This window comes from Erpetoichthys calabaricus, chromosome 11 (genome assembly GCF_900747795.2).
Source record: "Erpetoichthys calabaricus chromosome 11, fErpCal1.3, whole genome shotgun sequence".
Lineage (NCBI taxonomy): Eukaryota > Metazoa > Chordata > Cladistia > Polypteriformes > Polypteridae > Erpetoichthys > Erpetoichthys calabaricus.
Window position 1 is genome coordinate 82386615 of NC_041404.2, and position 21920 is coordinate 82408534.

General features: G+C 36.4%; 1 protein-coding gene across 1 annotated transcript in view; it reads left to right on the top strand.

Annotated features, from left to right (window-relative positions):
• ube2d2 (ubiquitin-conjugating enzyme E2D 2 (UBC4/5 homolog, yeast)) overlaps window positions 1-10466 on the top strand; it is a 71887-nt gene extending 61421 nt beyond the window's left edge. The window contains exons 3-7 of the mRNA XM_028791169.2: window positions 782-813; window positions 1409-1486; window positions 1562-1667; window positions 3306-3399; window positions 9377-10466. Of these exons, the coding sequence (XP_028647002.1) occupies window positions 782-813; window positions 1409-1486; window positions 1562-1667; window positions 3306-3399; window positions 9377-9422 (356 nt within the window). The 3' untranslated portion in view covers window positions 9423-10466. The remainder of the gene's footprint in view (window positions 1-781; window positions 814-1408; window positions 1487-1561; window positions 1668-3305; window positions 3400-9376) is intronic.
• The last annotated feature ends 11454 nt before the right edge of the window (window positions 10467-21920 follow it).

Consider the following 21920-nt stretch of genomic DNA (forward strand, 5'->3'; position numbering starts at 1 on the left):
TAAATTTTGTTGTTTTTTGTGTGTGTGTACATAAATTAATATTGTAACTCAGTAGGCCTGAATTCATAACTAAATGAAGCAGACTGCAGAAATCCTAGTTAAATCAAAATTTTTTATGTCAGTCATCATTGGCACGTCTCAGAATTATATGGGGATAAGTACTACACCATAATTGACCAAAAACGATAGGTCTGGAGTCTGTAACAAGGCAAACACAATCCACCTTGTTTGGATAAGAGAGGACAACTTTTTCAGAAGTTTATTGTTGTACATAGGTCTCCAGATACAGAGTGGATATCTTAGAAGCTTCTTGTACTGATATTTACTATCATCCAAGATCCCTACACACCATTAAAAAATGCATAATTTTCTGGTAAAAAATGTAATTGTAAGCAGACAGACACCTTGCTAAAATCAAGTTTTCTGGACATTTTGAACATCACAGAATTAGAATCCGAACATAACTTGATAATGAATATTTGACCTCATCACCAAACTCATTTATATGGAAGTAAAACTAGCCTTTTCTTTCCCCAGTGACTGCAGAATCCAGGGAGATGTCAGTGCTACCAAATTTTAAGCAGGGTGTATATTTAATATATAAAAAGTTGTTGCTGCTTTAAACAAGTCCATTTGTAAAATACAATTTCCTAAGGAAGATTTTTCTAATACGTTTGATATTTTCACATATACTGTTTTTTTGACTCTGACATCTTAATGGTTCTATTTTTTCCCAGAAATGCATATTCTTACTGTGTTTTTTTTTTAATTTAATTTGTAGTGTTCCACTGGCAAGCCACAATAATGGGACCAGTAAGTGAGAGTTTTATTAGTTTTACGTAATTCATACGATTGAGTGTGTGTGTTCTTTTTTTCTCCTTAAGAGTAAGGATTAAGAATTTTATTTACTTAATCCCTGATCGAATTTCAAAAATCTCGACTCATTTCTGAAATCCAACATGTTAATATTTAATGTTCTAAAAAATAAACATTTAATGCAGCTTTATATTACACTCATTCTTAAGTTTTTGTGTGGTAGTAAATTGTCCTTTCATAATGAGTAAGTTTTGTTACCCCACATTATGTGAGCAAAGCTTTTATGAAGTAGATATCTGCAACATTCATGCAATTGCCAAATTTTAGTTCTGTTGTGAAAATTTTGTTCCATGTTGGGGGGAAGGAAATCTTTTAAGTTCTGAGTATTAAAACATCTTAAAATTTAGCCCTTTGGAATACCCACTGTCACAGTTACCTTTTGACATTACACAAGTGTGTGTTGCTGTTATGAAAAATGTAATAAATCAATTTTTAATGATGAATTGAATAGCCAGAAAAAGACTCTATGATTACCCGACACATACGTATGGTTTGTGTGCCAATCTTTTTTTTTGTTTTTCCTCCTTTACAGAATGACAGTCCTTACCAGGGCGGTGTTTTTTTCTTGACAATTCATTTTCCAACAGATTATCCTTTCAAGCCACCAAAGGTGAGGTTTATAGGTAGCTTGTGCTCTTTTATATTCATCTTCCTACATCTCAAGCAGTTTTCTCTCTCGTCATAGGTTGCATTCACAACAAGAATCTACCATCCAAATATCAACAGCAATGGCAGCATTTGTCTCGATATTCTGCGATCGCAATGGTCACCTGCATTAACCATCTCAAAAGGTAAAGCATGTAACATTGTTTAGAGGTAAATGCCTTCACATAACAGCAAACATCTAATTTCTTGTACATCCTGATTTGGTAATGGAGACAGAATACATTAATTACCAATTAGGTGTTGTCCATAGAAGAATTTTTGTTGTGGTTGAGGTAAGAGTATTCTTCTGTAATTGTTCAGGTTTTTTCCTCTCTCATGGTTTATTTTTGTTTTGCAATATTTCATTTTTTTAAAATTTATGTAACCTATCAGCCCCTCCCTAAAGGTATTGAATTTGTAGTTCATAGCAGTACAAGTGTTGCAACACAGAAATTTAGTTTTAATTCCTAATTTAATTATTTATAAGTTAATGTAGTTGTGTCCATTGTCTATAAATAGCACATCACACAGCACTGCTTTGCTGGTGCCCCACACACTAAGATATCTGGGCTCAAGCTTAGACAGTAAAAAGCGAATTCTTGGACTTTCCTAAGGTTGTGGTTGAACATGGCCTTCATCCTTTTAAATTGCTTCCTTGGTTCCTTAAATTAGAATAAAGTGACACGCAGCCACATAGAGAGTGTATTAAATAAAGTGATATACGCAATTGATAACTGTACAAAGTGAAGGATTACGATGATGCCACAATCAGTCTTAAAAGAAGTCGATTTTGCCATTATAATCTGGGATGAGAAACCCTAACTTGGTGCTTGTCCCAGTATCGATAGAACAGTTGTCTCCTACCATTACATTAATCAGTCAATTCAATGGAAAACTTGTAGATTCTTCAGTAATGTTACCACTGTAGATGCTAAGCTGTACCATACTTGGTCTTTAATGTCCAACAAAAACTAAGAGAAATATAAATCGCTGGGCTTTGACCAGCCAGCTGTCACGCAAAAGACTCCTTACTCTTTTGTTTGACTTTTGTTTTATCCCCTCCTCCTTTTTCCCTCAGTTTCTCTTATATTGTCTGCCCTTTCAAGCAGAATTCCTGCCTCCCTTGTGGTTACATTGATGAAGAAAGAGTCCTCAGGTACAGTGCAGCAGTGACTACACAGTTTAAAGCACAGGGAGGATAAAACACAATAGCTGTGGCATCACTGCATTCCATACCATAGCTAAATTTGAGAAGGTTGCCTTCTTTATAAGTTTTTATGTTTATCCTTACATCTGAGTCTCAGTATACACAAAAGTATGAAGGAGGATATTTGGTTCTGTTTACATTTATTACGTGTATATCTGATTTTTATCTTTTGCATTCTCTGTAAAGCTTCTGTGTTCAATTTTCCTTCCCCTTGTCATGTATAAAAGTAATTTTAAGAATGTTTGATTATATTGGTGTGCATGGAAGGATCTTACAATATGATCAAATTTACTGTATATTTTTGATTAACTTTTCTGATATTATTACTTATAAAACTTTTAAAGTTACAAAAATACAGATGCATTTTAATAAGGAAAAAAAATTCTGATTATTTTTAGCTGATGTATTTAAGACGGATTTAAGATGGAGGTGGCTTGCTAAACCCGCCACTGACTCACTGTGAGATGCACCTAGAACTGTCTAAATATAGAATATTAAGTACATAAATAGTTGTTTATAATTTGTATATTGCTTTGAACAAAAGCACTACAAAGTCTTAATTTCCTTTTTCTTGCAGTTCTTTTGTCAATTTGTTCACTGTTGTGTGATCCAAATCCAGATGACCCATTAGTTCCTGAAATAGCACGCATCTACAAAACAGACAGAGAAAAGTAAGTAAACTATTTTTAGATGAATTAATAAAGTTGTTTAGAAATGGGTAACTGAAAGTAATTGGGAAAGAAATATTTGATATTGTGGGTTAACCTTTAACAAAACTTGTTTATACCTTTTATGTTTAATGAGGTGAGGTTAGGTATGTTCTGCTTTAATTTGAAAACTAACTTTTGCCCAAAAAAGATTAAAAAAAGAAAGTTGCTTCTTTACAACTGAGATAGTGAACAGGCTAATTACTGTCATTTTGTGTTAATTTAAGCACAATCATTAAGCCTAATTGAAAGTTTTTATGTGCTGTAAAGATTGTTTCATATCTCTTTCTTTCATTGAACTGCAGCTAAGTCACAGGATGTCTCTTAATATAGCACTTTTTAAACTGTTGGTTTTAACAGCTTAAAATCAGTTAGGGGTATTTGATTTCATTTATCAATGTCTATCTAATAACAAAATGGGTGTGTCGATGCCCACCTCCCTTTTACAATTACCAGACATTACAGAAAAGCCAAAATTGACAACATTGACCCTTGTTGATGGTTAAATATTGTTACAGTGCTAAGGTACATGGTAAATATTTTCTGTTTGGAAATTTTTTTTTTTTGTTTACTGTACTGTATTCCATAATTATCAGTTCAATTCAGTTTATTTTTGTATAGCGCTCTTCACTGAGCGAAGCCTCTGTGATCTGAACGCTTTCACTTCGTAAAACAATGTCGTAGTATCTTTTGTATGAGGGATGTTACCATAATGAAAAATGTTAAGTTATGATATAATTTGTTCATATAAATGGTAATTGATAGAATTATTGATTTATTCTTCATATTCATTGTTATACAAAATATGTTTTAGATTTAAAAATAGCATAAAATCAGGACTCAAACCATGATGTCACTGACTTGAAGTCAGATATGCTATCTGTGCTATTCTGCCACCACTGATATTGAACTTTCCCATTATCAAATGCCAAACATTGTGCCTGTTTGTTTACTTTCTTGCATATGAAGTATAGAGAAAGTATTGGAATCCTCCAAAAATTCTGTTTCGAGATTTTGATGAATCTCAACGCTTTAGACCTCCCCGAGTCCAAAAATACCATTTTGGGAATTATGTCTGTGTGTCTGTCTTTGTGTGTATATGTAAACACGATAACTTGAGTACGCTTTCAGTTAGGTCTACCAAATTTTGCATACCAGTACAGTGGAACCTCGGTTCACGAACGTCTCAGTACACGTACAACTCGGTTTATGACCAAAAAGTTCGGCAAACTTTTGCCTCGGTTCACGACCACACACTCGGTATACGAACAAGCCAGTTTCCCTTTTGGTTTGTGCGCGCCGATGATTTCCGCACATGTTGCATTGTTCTCCGTGCGTGCGTGCTTTCGCTGTGAAGTCTTTGTGCTCTATTTCATTTCCCTTCCGGTTCGTACGCGCCGATTACTGTATTTAAGAACGTGTTCAGCCTCTCCCTGTTCATTGTTCACAGTTAGACGTGCATGCTTTACCTGTGAACTCTTTGTGCTCTACAGTATTTCGTGTGCTTTTGCAGTTAACCATGGCTTCTAAGCAAGTGAAGAGTGGTGAGAATTATTGAGACTTAATTATGAGAAGTGTTGCAATGTTACTTTACTCTTTTTTTTCAAATGTTCATTTTTCCCTGTGCTTAAAACTCATTTAAAAAGAGTGTTTACAGTGATCGGGTTGTAATGCTATTAGCTTGAACTCCTGTAATGTTACTTTCTTGGTTGGCTTTTAAATAAAGTTCGGATTTGTTCAAATGTCCCCCCCGAAATGCTTAACTCATTTAAAAAGTGTTTATACAGCAATCGGATTGTAAAGCTATAGCGCGAACTGCTGCAATGTTAGAGATGGGCTCAGAGCCTGCGTGTGCAGCTGAGCAGGGAGCTTGGGTGTTTGTCTCAGTGTTATTCAATGTTTTTACATTAGTTTAGTATTACACTGTGCATTCTATGGTGTAATTAACTATATTTGTGCTTAAAAATCTTAAAAAAAAATATATTTACATACAGTTCGTACGGTCTGGAACGGATTAATTGTATTTACATACAATCCTATGGGGGAAATTGCTTCGGTTCACGACCAAATCGGTTTACGAATTATGGTCGTGAACCGAGGTTCCACTGTATTAGGTACAAAATGTAGAATTCTATTAACTATTGGGCTATTTCTTGTTAACTGGAAGTGGTACTTCACCTTTTATTTATGTAGCTGCAGAGTCCGATTTATTCAACATTTGTAATAATTGTTCAATATATTATTTATTTGATTTGTTGATGATGGTTATTTAATGTACATAATATAAAAATGTAATCATTGTCTTGCGATTTAATCCTCAAATATCCTTCCCCATATCTCAGTATACGAGAAAGTCTAGGGGAGACCACTCACAGTTTTTTTGTTTTTAAACAATTAACTTTTTGTTGAGGTTGGATTTTTGTAGGCCTCTGGGTCCTGAGATGGCCATATAGTCGGTATATTTTTGGTTGATCTTTGGAAAAGATTAACAGAAAGATTTGAGATTTAATGTTGATCAGGGTTCAGAAGTTAAAATGCAGGAAGAGCTATTAAATACAGTGATAAGTTTATATATCTTGTATCATTTGTAGCCTAAGTTGGAGAATTAGATGCAGAAGTAATCCACAAGAGTGCAGTGTGGATGGAATTATTGGAAGAATGTATCAGAAGTATTGTGTGATTGAAGAATTAAGGCAAAGGTTAAAGGTACAGTTTTTAAGATGGTGGTAAGACCAGCAGTGATGTATGGAGCTGAGACATAGGTAGTGAAGGGAGCACAGGAGATGGAGTTGGATGTGGCAGAATTGAGAGTGTTGAAATGGATTTGTGGAGTTACAAAAATAGACAGAATAAGAAATGAGATAATCACAAGTGCAACAAAAGTGGGAGAGATTCTTACAAAAGTATAGGAAAGTAGGTTGTAGTAGTAGGACATGTAATTAGGAGTGACAAATATATTGGCAAAAGAGTGATAGAAAAAGAAGTAATAGAACCGAAGGTGAGGTTGGCCAAAGCAAAGGTGAAAGGATAAAAAGATTTGAACCAAAGGGTTTGACTGTGGATGGGGTGCAGTTCAGAGCTTTATAGAGAATGTTGATCAGGCACATCAACTCCACATAAAAGTAGGAAAAGATGAAGAAAAGTCAGTTAGGGAAATGCAGCTTTTTTTATTTACAGTGGATATATTGTCTAAAATAAATATTTTTGTGATCTATTTTTATTGCTTCTTGCTTAGATTGTCTATATATTAGACTACCTTAACATTATTTTTTTAAAAATGACATTGTTTTATATATTTAATAAAATGTGTAATGTAAAGTTAAAGGTCCACTCATGCAATTATCAGTATGATTGTGTTGTTAGTGAACAGACATGAAGTATCCTTATGACCTCGGGGTAAAAACTGAATCTTTGAAACTACTGGTTCACATTCTAATGCTTTTGTATAGTCTTTCAGAGAGGAGGAAAAATATTGCGGAGCATACACTGGTACAGCTTGTTACTGCACGCACCACATGACGAAACAGCTCGGAATCCCATTTGGCAAATCCCCCAGACAGACGCACAGTCCAATCCCACCCTCTGGAAATGACCATCTATCTGCTGCGGATAGGTGTTAAGTGGGTGTCCCCTTGGCCTGGGATAGCCACACGTGTCCTCAACAAAAAGGATCTTGCTAGCCAGATCACTCTCAGGGAATCGCGCCACAGGAAAGAGAAGTGAGACTAAGTTTGGTTCAGGGTTTTATTAAAGCAGCCATAGAAAAACCACACGTTATTGGGTCTGTAAAACAAAAGAAAATCAGTTTTGCTCATTTTTTTTCTTTATTATGAATAATGTTCATATACATGTACATGATATGACCTCCTTGACTCCAGAAGCATCTGGATGCGATTTGGCATGGAATCCACCAATTCTAAACAGACTTGGAAGATTTTGGGGGTCTCTGTACCAAACCTGAATTAAGGCCTGTATCATCTTCTCCATGGTTGTACAGTCAATTCCACAAAGTCATTCCTTACAAATAGACCACCAGTATTCAGTGGGGGCCAGATCAGGATAGTTTCCAGGCCATTCCAGTATGTCTGTTTGATTGTCATTGAAAGATTTGGGACCATATATACACACATACACCCTCCACATGTGAAAGTTGTGTAACACTAACCTTGTGAGTGAAATTCACATTACTCTTGGTAGTGCTTTGTGATCCTCAGCTGAGCAGGTGCTGTACCAGTATATCATGTAGCCACAAAGTCAGGCTGAATTACATTGTGTATCTTTAGAAACTCTTGCGTATAGATGGACATCAGGCTTTCCTTTAACATCTAAAGAAGTAAAAATGTTGGTGAGCCACCTTGACAATAGCCAACATGTATTTTGAGCACATTAGGTCATCAGTGTTGGTGACCCTCTTCATGTCATCCATGCTAAAAAACATGTAAGTATAGTGTGCCTTTTTTCTTGAAGTCTGCGCTGCTCCTTATAAATTGTTGTCCTGGGATCACTGTGTTTGAATGCAAAACTCTTTGCTGTATGCAACCCTCAGCAAATTTAATAATAGAGTTGAAACCTCGCGTAGCCACAGGTGAACCATGAATATTATGGGACACTGCACTCTATCCTTAGCGGTGCTTGTGTTGTGGATTAGTATGGAAGAAGTAATGTTACCAATCTGTACATACTGGGTCTACCCATGAGTAAGTTTAAAACCAAGTTGCAGAATTTGACAATGTTAAAAGTTTTTATTTATAGACTAGCGATGATTACCCAGATATGGTAGGATGGTATGAAATGCCATGGATATGGTATCATATATAGATCTATTGTGGTCATAAGTAAACTGTTTAATGTGTCCCAGCATTGTGTGTGTTTTTTGTATTTTTTTTGTGTGCAGTGAGTGTGGTTGCCTCTTGCTGATAATCATAGACAGTCTGTTCTTATTTTCTTTGTCAAAAGAATAATTGAGCTCTTAACTTGAAACACTTGGACATAATACTTTTTTGGTCAAACCTGCCAGCTTATCTGCAACATCACATTTTATTTCCTTTTTCCTAATTTTTGTGAGCATTGAGGCTATTTATTTACTACAACATACCAAAAAAACATGACAATTAGTTGGGCAGTTGAGTGGATTTGGTTGTACTAATTTGTTTTTAAGAGTGGCAACATTTTGATTATTGTCTAATTAAAATTGATAAATCAGAGGAGGAAGTACTATTTCAAATTTTGACAAGTCCTTTGAACTTGTTCCATGCCATATCCATAGCTCTAAGGTTATACATGTTGTGTATGCTTCCTTTTCCTGAATTGTTCTCGATTACATCTTGTGTGGATATAAGTAATGTCAGGTCAGGTATTAGATTTGTTTATCCAAAATATATAACATTCTTAAACTATTTTATATATACAACAAAGGAGACTGGGAAATATTTTTTCATTTTAATGATCATGTAAAAAAATTAATTCTGCCATTAACCTTTTATAACATAGATGTTTTACCTTGATATGTTCATTGAGTTGCTTATGAATATTGTACTGTGTTTGTTCCTCAATTTTCTTTAATGCCAGCCGTTAATATTGACCTCACATTAATTGAAATAACCCAGAAACATATGCTGATCAGATAGTGGAATGCTTCCCCATCCAATTAACAGTGTTAAAACATGTTTGAAGAGAATGTAGCAAAAATTCACTTTTAGTACAAGATGAGCTAATTTTATTGTCCTCTATAGTGTATATTTTATAGTAATTTTAAGTAAAATCCACATTGTTCTTTTTTTTCCCCCCTCTTCATTTCTCTATGGAAAATGAAAAGAGTGTGAGTATATGTAAAGTGAATTTGTCTTTAATTAAAAATTGAGTCATCATAAATGTTTACAGAGGCATCCAGTTTATGATCCAGTTTGATTAAGATTTCCTTTTCTTTCTGTTTCTTTTTAAGGTACAACAGAATAGCTCGGGAATGGACACAGAAGTATGCAATGTAGATTTGGAGACATGAATGGATCTTGACAGCAATGGCTAGGGGAACTTTGAAAGAAGAAAAATCTCTTTTTCAGTTTCCATTTGACTGCTTTCTATGAGCCCACGCCTCCTCTTACCCTGTGCACATGTTTACCTGACCCAGCAGTGCTGCGTTGTGTTGTAAATATTTGGAACAGCAAACTTAGAAATACTGTGCTCCCTGTATATTGCTATTTTGAAAGTGACCTCTGACACAGAAGAGAGCTGAGAACCAAGTCAGTCATGACAGTTGTGAATTCTAAAAGCATTCCTTGCTACTTTAAATTTGGGTAATGTGATTGAATTTTTCAGGTGGAATTATTTGCTGTTTGTTTTTTTGTTTTTTTGTTTTTTTCCCTCCCTGTGCTTCCAGGCAATATTTTCATTCGTAAATAGTGGGGAGGGAAATGTATTTTTGTAAAAAATGTCAGGAATCCTTTTAAAATCATAACAGGTTATGAATATAAAGATGAATTTGCAGCTTATTTGTACCAAGAGAAATCCCAACATGATATTTGTTTTGAAGCAAATGTCACAAGAAAGAAACACACCCATTTACAAAGAAACTTTAGAATATTGCCCCATTCTTACACATGAGCTATTAGTTAAATTGTGATTCCTAAATAGATCCCCTGATGAATTTGAATTTAATTTTATTGGTGACTAATAGCTCAAATATACGTTTATCGGCTCAGTTTGTTTTTGGATATAGTGAAAATAAAGTCCTTTGAAAGAACTTGTGAATAAACACATGAAAGCTCATTGAGCTTGTTATGTTTAAATATGATTAAACTCTGTAATAAACTGATAACTAAAGTCCGTATGTTTGAAAAGAGTGATTTTAATCTTGCATAGATGTACAATATGCAGGAAAAATAGGTTTGTGTATGATATGGTGTGAACTGATTGATATAAATGTTTAACAATCATATGTTCAAAAATGCAAAATGTGTAAAGGGATTTTTCTGTAGGATGTATGAAAATTTAATTCAATTTTAAAATATAATAAAAAATGGCTATTAAGTGAATGTTGCAAATAATTACGAAATACATGACATAAGGTGAATGCACAGAAATTATTACTAATTGCTAATTTTTGTCTGTGGATGTAGTTATAGTCTGTGCATGTCTCATAGGGTTTTTGGTACAAAATGTTTGGCATGCTGTACAATAGTACAGATGGCTTTTTCCAAACACATTCCTTCCTTCCAAAGCAAACTTTTTTTTTTAATAGATTCTTCTCAGTTTCATTAATTGCTGCCAGTAAGTTTAAGGTTTACTGTGTATACGACATACACTGATTGTTTGATTTGCTAAGTAGAGTTGCATCATATAGATTTGGCTATGTTTCAGTCTTGTGCTAAAGTCATTGAAATATGTTTTCCCTCGCATCAAGCAACACTCAATATGACCAGAATAACAAACTGAAAATGGGATTTTACAAATATTTGCCTTATTTGTTTTCTTTTATATAAACTGAAATCACATTGACACAAGTACAGACTTTGAGGATTTACTATACTTGAAATGTGGCTCAGGTGTATCCCATTCTTTTGCTTATCATTGAGATGTTTCTACACCTTTTCTTGGAGTATGGCTGTGATAATTCAATTGATTGTACATGTTTGTGGAAGGCACACACCTGTCTATTCAAGGTCCCATGGTCTGTAAAGTGTATTGGAGCAAAAACCAAGCCATGGGGTCAAAGGAATTGCATGCAGAGCTTAGAGACAGTATTGTATTGAGACACAGATCTGGGGAATGCTGCTAAAACCCTGCTAAAATGACCAATGATGGAGAGGTGACCAAGAACCCAATGGTCACTCTAGCTAATCTCCAGAAAACAAAGGGACAACCATCACTGCAATACTCCACCAACCTGGGGCCTCATTTATAAATCGTTGTGTGGATTCAAACATGATAAATATGCAAATGCAAAAAAATAAACAAAATGCATATGCCAAAATTCAAGTCAGATTTATAAAACTTGGTGTTTGCACGTTTCTACGCAACTTGTGTTATTGATGGAATGTAACAATTTGTTGTTGAAAAAAGCAGCTTCATTCCCTATAGATGCCTTTACTGCAGTGAGAGAACTAAAGTGATCAGATTACATGTATTAAGATGTACCGCCTCCACAGATAGCTAATGGCATTCAGCACAGCAAGCATGATGGAGTGAAGCTTGACTGAGATGTTCCTGACCTGTCAGCCAGCTCACTGAGAAATGACAACAGGCAGCTGATATAAGCTGATGAAAAAACAAAAAAGTTACTTAGTGTAAATTTGCAGCATTGGCCATCTTAAAAGGGAACTGAAATAGTTTGAACACCATTTTCAGCACTTTTGTGGTTTAATGTTTGTCACGTTGACACACATTAATATAACTGTTCAGTGATATGAATTATATATTCATATCGCTGAGCCAGTATTGTAATATATTTTATTATGATTATAATATGAGTTGTCATTTAACTGGTGTGGCTGTATTTTCCTGCTTGATTAAAGGTGTCATTTCCCAATTTTTTCAAATTGTGGAATACACATTGGTCAGAGTTGCTGTAAATATATGCATGTTTCCCAATCAAGTTTTCTTTTATATTTCCTGATGTTTACGTGGGAAGTTGTATACACACATCTCAAATTTTTTTTTTTTTTTTTGTATGAATGCAAGTTTTATTAATGGGGGCCCCTGGTCTTTATGACAGAGTGGCCGGCCAGAAGCCTTCCCTCAGTAAAGAACACGTGGAAACCTGCTTGAAGTTTGCAAAAAGACACCTAAAAGAGTTGGATTGTAAGAAATGAGATTATCTGGTCTGAACTAAATGAGCTTCATGTCCTAGGAACACCAGGCACTGCTCATCACCTATATAACACCATTCCACTGGTGAGGTGTGGTGGTGGGAGCATCATGCAGTGGTGTGGTTTTTTTTTAGCAGCAGGGACTGAGAGACTGAACAGTGTCAAGAGAAAACGGAACTAAGCAAATGCAGGGAATATCTTTAATGACAAACCACCAGCCCAGAAATGGCCTTGGGACAATTCTGGGATGACCTTCAGTGTGACTCAGCCAGGGTTTGGACATGTGCCCAATCAATTTTCCTGGAGAGACCCAAAACTACATGTCCACCAATGGTCTCCATCCAGCCTTACAGAACTTGAGAGCATCTGCAGAGAAGAATGGCAGAAAATCCCCAAATCCAGTTGTGTGAAGCTTGTCACGTCTTACCCAGGTTGATTCCATGGACTACTCTCTGCCGAAGGTGTTACAGCTAAGTACTGAGGAAAGGGTTTGATTTTACTTGTCTCAGTGTGATACTTTTAGTTTATTTTTAAATAAATTTACAAAAACTCATGATTTCATTTTGTTATTCTGGGGGATTGAGTGATCCTTAATGTGGGGAAAAAATGGATTTAAATGAGCACAACGCTCTAACATAGCAAAATGTGAAAGAAGTGAAGATGTGAATACTTTCTGAACCTACTGTGTGAGAACTTAAATTTAGTGATCTCCTTAATACACTTTTATGTTGCAAAGAACATATGTTAAACATCAACCTCTTTTATAGCAGTATATAGAGGACCAGATCAGCTACCAAAAAGTCTGTCATCATTCTGTGTAGCATGACAAAGCACAAAAGCATCACATCAAGTTGAAATGTGCTGCAGTACCAAAACTGCTGTGTTCCGAAAAGCCCCATGAGCGATGTCTGTCTGCTCAACAGAAACACTGCAATTCTAGTCCCAGATTGCTGCACACACTGGAGTCTGTTGTATAATTAAGTTTAAATCATAGATGATTGCGTATTCCAAAGTCAGTGTTGATGAATGGCTAGCCATGAATTGGCTCACTTGTAGTGAGTTGTAGCTTACTTGTTTTTCAGCCAATTCTTGTCATTGAATAAAAACCTTAGGGAAAAAAAGCAGAATTGGTTGCCCTTTTACTTCAAGTGACTGACAGTATATGAAGTGCAATGCCAAGTTTTAAAAGTAGAGATGTGTTGTACTGTTTTGTGCAGTCCCCATATCGCCAGATGTCTGAGAATTTAAGGTGTACTGAATATCTCCAGGGGTGCTGTACAATGGACCCTGTACTCTGAGCCCCAACGGTGAGGCAAAAGGTCAATTTCCCCTCAGGGATTAAAAAAGTACCATATATCAAATCAAACGATCATATTGAATTAGTCTTTAGAAGAAAATGGTTTCCCTTCAATCATCATCTTGGTTGTAGTCTGTGTTTTACCAAACATGAACCCATATACAAACACTGAAAAAGTCCCGAAAACATCACCCCACCATACCCAGCAGCTAATATAAATAGACATGCATATACGTTTTTCTCAAGAAGACATGGAACATTTACTGTTGTAAAGATGAACACATGCTGCTCAGTTTTATGTTCGGAATGAAACCAGGGTTTTCATCCCCCCCAAAAATTACCATGTGCTAACTTTATTATTCATCCATAATTGATGTAAGAATGCAAATGTACTTTTTACAATATCTCATCTAAGGTACATCACATACAAATGTTAAAAACTTATTTTCACTCTGCTCTCTACACGTGATAATGAGGACCCTATAAACTTGAATAATTAGCACATAGCAAGCATTTATTATTTTAGACTTAAGTTCTCTTGCCCCACCTGCTGGTGGTGAGGTTTGTTGTTTATTGGACAAGGAGTATGGTGGTTGTAACCTGTTTCTTCAGTTATCAGTTTAAGATAATGTGGTTTCCCAAGGTATTTTTATGACTATTTTGAAATTAACATTGAAAAAAGTTTGTGTTTAACACAGTATGTTTTATCAAATTAATTTTTCCTACTGCCTGCTTTAGCATACTTGAATTTTTTTATATATATTTGGTACATTTTCTCTGTATTGCATTTTTTCATGTAGCAGGTACAAAACAAATGACCCATTCATTTTACTTTTACAAAAGCAACAGACAAGATTTTTGTTCAATCTGCAATCAGTTGCACAGTGTTTGAAAGCTTTAGTTTCCGCAGCATTACACAAGGTAAGTTAATCTATGTATTGCAAGGTTAAAATAGTAAAACAAAGACCCCAGAAGTCGCACGCTTGACTGCTGTAATTTGATGTTATGGTAGTTTATATTAACAGTATTATGTTACTGTGCTTTAACAGTTTTTTTTTCTGATGACTATTCAGAATACCCCATGAATCATCCAGATTCCATTTATCAGGTTTTTTTTTTTTATTTAGCCAAATGATGCTCTCACCAGACAGTGTTCTGCAAGCCAAGATCCGCTGAAGCTCCAGAACATCCCCCATACTGTACTTACAGTTACACATAGTTCTTTTCAGGTCGTAAAAAGAGGTTTAGTCTATTGTCACATCAAGACACTGCCTAGCAGACTTGGACACTTGCATAACATACTTAGAAGCTACCTTGTGACATAACTTACAATGCAAATGACAGCACACAGAGCTGTCATTATGATTTTTACCATCTAGATAGATAGGTAGATAGATACTTTATTAATTCCTAAGGGGAAATTCACATACTCCAGCAGCAGCATACTGATAAAAACAATATTAAATTAAAGAGTGATAAAAATGCAGGTATAACAGTCAATAACATTGTATAATGTTAATGCTTACCTCCCCCCGGGTGGAATTGAAGAGTCGCATAGTGTGGGGGAGGAACAATCTCCTCAGTCTGTCAGTGGAACAGGACAGTGACAGCAGTCTGTCGCTGAAGCTGCTCCTCTGTCTGGAGATGACACTGTTCAGTGGATGCAGTGGATCTACAGCAGGGGAGTCAAATTCACTTTTTAAAAGATGATTCATATGCCCAAATGGGCCAGAATATAACAACAAACACCTAGCACCACATTTACTTTAAACCCAGACACTTAGTTACCTCAGTGCTTGTCACAGCTGTATATTTTGCCTCATTCATTCTTTGAAACTGCCTTTCCTCTTTATCAGCTTTTCCTTTCTTGGACATTGAAGCAGGTTAGGAACGCTGCCAGCAGTGTACAGGAACAACATCTGCACTGAATGAAAAAATGACATCAACACGTAAAGGCAAGTGAGAGTGGCGGCCCAAACACAGGTGAGAACATTTAGCTAAAGCAAAGTACATCCATTTACACCTGCATTAATGTGTGTCAGAATTGGATGGCAATTGACCACATTAAATAAGAAAATGTATGCATGGCATAACATTCAGGTGCATTTAGAGACTTTGTTTGCTGGTTTGAAAGTTGATACATTTTCTAGTCGCTTTATAAAAGAGTTAAAGCAATGTTTTTTATTGTATATTTTTGTAATAGTCATATTCAAAGGAAGATGATCATCTTGCCGGAGAGACAAGGCGTTCCATGCGCCTACCCGTATGGGCCGCCATGGCAGTGACATTCATGTCTCTGGTGACTCTTCCTATGAAGTCAGTAGATGGATTGGGTCGCTGGAAAGGGGTGTGTGGCACTCCCGATATCTATGCAAAAGGACGAAGGTCCAAGTCTTTAGAGTCCTGGTGCTTCCTGTCTTGCTACTTGGTTGTGAAACATGGATGTTATCCAGTGACCTGAGACAAAGACAAGACTCCTTTGGTACTGTGTCTCTCTGGAAAGTCCATGGGTACCATTGGTTTGACTTTGTGTCGAATGAGCGGTTACTCTTGGAGTCCTGAATGAGGCACATTACCTGCATTGTGAAGGAGTGTCAGTTACTGCACTACGGTCATGTGGCGCTTTTCCCCAAGGGTGATCCAGTTCGTAAAATCTTCATTGTTGGGGACCCGAGTGGCTGGACAAGGCCAAGGGTTCGCAGATGTAACACCTGGCTGTGACAGATAAAGGGTCACTTTTGGAGGGTGGGACTGGACCGCATGTGGATTCTGGGGGGATCCCAAGTTGTTTCGCCGTGTAGTAGGTGCAGCAACACACTGTACCAGTGCATGCTCCCCAACTTGACTTGATATTCAAAAATAACTAAGAATATAATAACATGCATTAGTGGTGTACATGATGTTATTTAATACCATTTTACAATATCATGTGGCTAATATTGATTTCATAAATAACAGATTCCCATTTGATGAAAAGAGATATGCGCTGCTCTTAGTTGCTGAGTTCGGGGGTGTGTGGCTATGGTGAGTTAAAATCCATGCTGAAGTCTCAAGCTAAAATTGAACATGATAGATAGCAGATTGTTGTGGTGGTCTGCCAATAAATCAGAGTCGGAGAGCAGTTGAATCATTGTAATCTTTATTTAGATAATGCAGCCATGAGTGTACTGGACATGTTGAGTACACTTTCAGTCACTGCAAAAACCGTAAAGTTTCATCGAGCTATCTTTTTTATACATTTGTACATAATCTGCTTCCATTTCTTATTTTTATAATCGTGAATATTATTCCACCTGCTTTGATTTCAAGGAGCAGAAAAAGTGACTGAGGTTCACACAAGGTACTGTGCAGATGTAGAGGTGGGCCTGGGATCAGTTGGAGAGTGAAGTCTGAATGTTAGCGTACAATATGACTTACCCCTGCATTTTGGTACAATAAGGGATGATACTTACCTTGTACATTAATAAATGAACAATACCAAATTACCATGTTGAATAAATAAAACATCATTACTAGTGAATTAAATAAATAAATACACTGTATATCTAACATCATACTTTTCTTATAAGGTAATTGGACATTCATCCCTGCCAACATCTGACCTTGCTTGAGGTGTACTTGTTTCAGTGGGTGTTTTGCTGGCAGGATCATTATTGAAAGATTAATATATATATATATATATATATATATATATATATATATATATATATATATATATAATATAAATCGATTAGCCACATCAGTAAAACTGAAAGATTAAAAAAATATATATTTATTTATAAATCGATTAGCCACATCATTAAAACCGCTGACAGGTGGAGTGAAGAGCATTAATTATCACATTATAATGGTACCTATCAAGGTGTTGCAGCAAGTGAACAGTCAGTTCTTGAAGATGATGTGTTGGAAGCAGGAAACAAACTTAAGGATGTGATCAACTTTTACAAGAGCCAAATTGTGATTGCGAGACAACTGGGTCAAAGCATCTTTAAAATGACAGGTCTTGTGGAGTATTCTTGATATGTAGTGGCTAGTGCCTACAAAAAAACAGTTTAATGAAGGACATTCGATAAACCAGCAACAGGTTCATGGGTGCCCGAGGCTCATTGATGCACATGGGGAATGACGGCTCGCTCATCTGGTCCAATCCCACAGAAGAACTGTAGCATAAATTGCTGAAAAAGGTGTAGGAACACACAGTGCATTGCAGCTGCATATGGGGCTGCGTAGTTGCACACTGGTCAGTGAGTGACCATGCTGACTCCTGTCCACTGCAAAAAGTGCCTACAATGGGAGCGTGAGCATCAGAACTGGACCATGGAGCAATGCAAAAAAATGTCATGGTCTGGTGAATCTGTTTTTCTTTTAGATTATGTGGATGGTTGGGTGCATGTGCGTCATTAAACTGAGGAAGAGATGACAGCAGGATGCACTATGGGAGAAAGGCAAGTTGGTGGAGGCAGTGTGATGCTTTGGGCAATGTCTTGCTGGGAAACTGTGGGTCCTGGCATTCATGTTGATATTTCTTTGACATATACCACCGAGTTAAAGATTGTTGCAAACCATGTGCATGCCTTTAAGGCAATGGTGTTTCCCCGATGGCAGTGGCCTCTTTCAGCATGATAATGCAACCTGCCAAACTGCAGAAATGGCTCAGAAATGATTTGAGGAACATGCCAAAGAATTCAAGGTGTTACCTTGGCCTCCAAATTCCCCAGATCTGTTTGATGTGCTGGAAAAACAAGTCCTGTGTATGCAGGACTTGAGGAATCTGCAGTTAATGCCTTGGTGCCAGTTATTACAGCCTCAACGTGTCAGATCAGTTTTGGTGGCACTATCTACATAATATTAGGCGGGTGGCTTTAATGTTAAAGGTTAAGTAGACACAGTAAATTAATTTGTAATTGAAGGTGCACAGGATTTTTCTGTCTTCTAAGATAGACAGATTCACATATTCACCAATGCTTTTTAATGGAAAATTCTGAAATTTCAAAAATGTGTATAGTGCGGTGAAAGAGATAGCTCAGCGAAAACTGAACTTTCATGATGAATTTCAACAAAATCACTCCACTGTGAGCCTAGTTTCTTTATGCAGGCAGGCAGACAGACATACATATGGCGATAGCAGTTGGTGCTTTTTGCATTATATGTGAACACACCGAAAACAAAGTGTAAATGCACAGGTGATAGAGACTCATCTAGGACATGGGTGTCCAGCTTTGGTCCTGGTGGGCCGCAGTGGCTGCAGGTTTTCATTCTAACCTTTTTCCTAATCAGCGAGCCATTTTCACTGCTAATTAACTCTTCCCTTCATTTTAATAGCCCTGTTTTTAAGGAATCACTCCTCTGATTTGATTTGTTTCTTCATTAAATGATAGTCAAACAGAAATGAGATGTTAAACAAGCCAGCAGATGACCAGCTAAATTGGAACATCAAACTCCAGCCAATTTCACTCCAACCAGTTTCTTAATGAGAAGCCAATTCTTGTTGTTAATTAAAGCCGTTATTGAATATCATGACTTGTTGCTGCTCTCATTCTGACACAACAGACTGTTGTGTTTTGGTGACTTGAGCAGACCAACATGACCGAGACCTTCACCTTTCTGCATTTTCAGGTTAGCTGGTCATGTGGGCAGCTTGTTTTGTGTCTCATTATTGCTTGGCTGCTCATTGAGGAAAAAGAAACAACTAAGGGATCTGAGTCGTGTCAATTAAAACTAAGGCAAAACAAGTTAATCAGTAGCAAAAATGGCTCACTAATTAAGAAGATGGTTAGGATGAGAACCTGCAGCCACTGTGGCCTACAAGGACCGGAGTTGGACACCCCTGAACTAGGACAAATTTGAAGTTAGCCAAATAACAGATAGTAGTACCATTTAAAATGAGTGGAAGTCAATCTTCATTTTTATCCAAATACAATAATCAGGTCAGCAGAAAATACAAAAGAGTCATATAGCGTGGTGACAACAGTCAGTAAGCCACAGAGGAGCGTACAGCCCTGTGACCTAAGCAGTTTTAAAAAAAGAATGAAGTGGCTGTGATGGTGTCTTGGAATTAACCTACCATCTCTTTTATAAGACTTTCACATCTAAAGTTCTTTACGTGAATGTGGCTTTTCATCTTCTCTTCACTCTTCTTTTGGGCTCATTATGAGCAGCTAGTTTCCATTGCAACTCCAGGTTAGCAGGTGCAGTGTGCTGTCCTGTGCAGATAAAGCAAGTAGACACTTAAAGATGTATTTTAAAGCCAGGTATAAATATAACCCAGCTAAATTATACACTGATAGAATTGATATATGAAACACATGTTAAATGGGGTTTTTGAGAAAACTAATGGTCACCGTGAGCTGTACATAACATGTTTTTTTTTTTTTTTTTTAATATTTTTATTTTATTAATTTTCATTGTAATCATTCCATACAAACAGATCAATTTATAACCCAACAAATTTGAAGACTAATCAAACCCCACCCCTGAGAAGGAGAGCTTAGCTAAAGGAAAATTGCTTTAGGCTTTTTAATAAGGCAACATTAAACAAAATAAAGGCAGAAGTAAATATCTATGTAAATAAGAGATGGAGAAGGGAGTTAAATGCAATAATAGTTATTTCTCTTATTCTAAAATAATATTGATTAAATCCTGCCATGTTTTGAAAAAATGTTGTATAGATCCTCTAACTGAAAATTTGATTTTTTCCAATTTCAAATAATATAAAACATCGGTTTCCCACTGACTTATAAGAGGAGAATTAGGATTCTTCCAATTTAACAAAATAAGTCTGCGTGCTAAAAGTGTAGTGAGTGCAATCACCGTTTGCTTGTCCTTCTCCAATTCAAGTCCATCTGGAAGAACACCGAACACAGCTGTTAGGAGGGATTGTGATACCAAGGCTCTCTGAGAGGCACTTAAAAATTTTTGTCCAAAATGATGTTAGTTTGGTGCAGGCCCAAAACATGTGACCCAGTGAGGCAGGAGCTTGGTTGCAGCGCTCGCAGGTTGGATCCTGGCCTGGAAACATTTTGGACAGTTTTAAGCGAGACAGATGAGCTCGGTATATAATTTTTAGTTGAATAATTCTATGCTTTGCGCATATAGAACTCGAGTGAATTCTCTGCTTTGCTACCTTCCACTCCTTTTCTGATATATTGATTAAGAGATCTTCTTCCCAATGTCCTCTTGGATCTTTGAAAGGTAGGGACTCTTAATAAGATTTTATATATTGCGGAAATAGTGTTTGTTTCCTCGGAATTGAGCAGTATTTTTTCCAGCATTGTGGAGGGTGCAAGGTGGGGGAAATCGGGCAGTTTCTGTTTAACAAAATTTCTAATTTGAAGATAGTAAAAGAAATGTGTAGCTGGGAGGTTAAATTTTGAACGTAATTGTTCAAAAGATGTAAATATGTTGTCTATATAAAGATCTCTGAGCATTTTAATCCCAAAACTTTTCCAGGTATTAAAAACTGGATATACTTGCGAAGGTTGAAAGAGGTGGTTCTCTTGCAGAGGTGCCACTGATAAAAGATTTTCCATCTTAAAATGCTTCCTAATTTGGTTCCATATTCTGAGTGAGTAAAGCACAATTGGGTTATTAGTATAATTGCGATAACTTTCATTTATTGGAGAGCAGAGCAGGGAGTATAAAGAAATACTACAGGATTTTACTTCTATTGCGGACCAAGCCTGTGTATGTGCATTTATTTGTGTCCAGGTTTTTATGGCTTGTATGTTTGCTGCCCAATAATAAAACTGAAAATTAGGTAAAGCCATGCCACCTTCTGCCTGAGGTCTTTGTAGGGTCGCTCTTCGGATACGTGGGTGTTTTGAGTTCCAAATGAATGAGGTTATTATTGAATCTAACTGTTTAAAAAACGATTTGTTGATATATATTGAAATGTTTTGAAATAAAAAGAGAAGTTTAGGAAGGATATTCATCTTAACAATGTTAATTCTTCCGGCTAGAGTGAGATGAAGGGTTGACCATCTATGCAAGTCTTGCTTAATTTTTTCCATACAGACGCCAAAATTTTGTTGATAAAGAGCTTTATGTTTACTTGTGATATTTACCCCTAGGTATTTAAACTGATCTGCTATGGTAAAAGGTAGGGTGTCTAATCTAATATTATATGCTTGTGAATTCACTGGAAAGAGTATACTTTTATTCAGATTAATTCTAAGACCAGATATCGTTTGAAATTCTGTTAGTGCTGTTAAAACAGCGGGGACAGTGTTTTCTGGGTCTGATATATATAAGACCATATCATCTGCATATAGAGAAATTTTCTGTTCCAGTCCTTCTCTGACAATCCCCTTTATCTGATAAGAATTTCGGCAGTGAACCGCCAGTGGTTCAATAGCGATTGCAAACAACAGTGGTGACAAAGGACA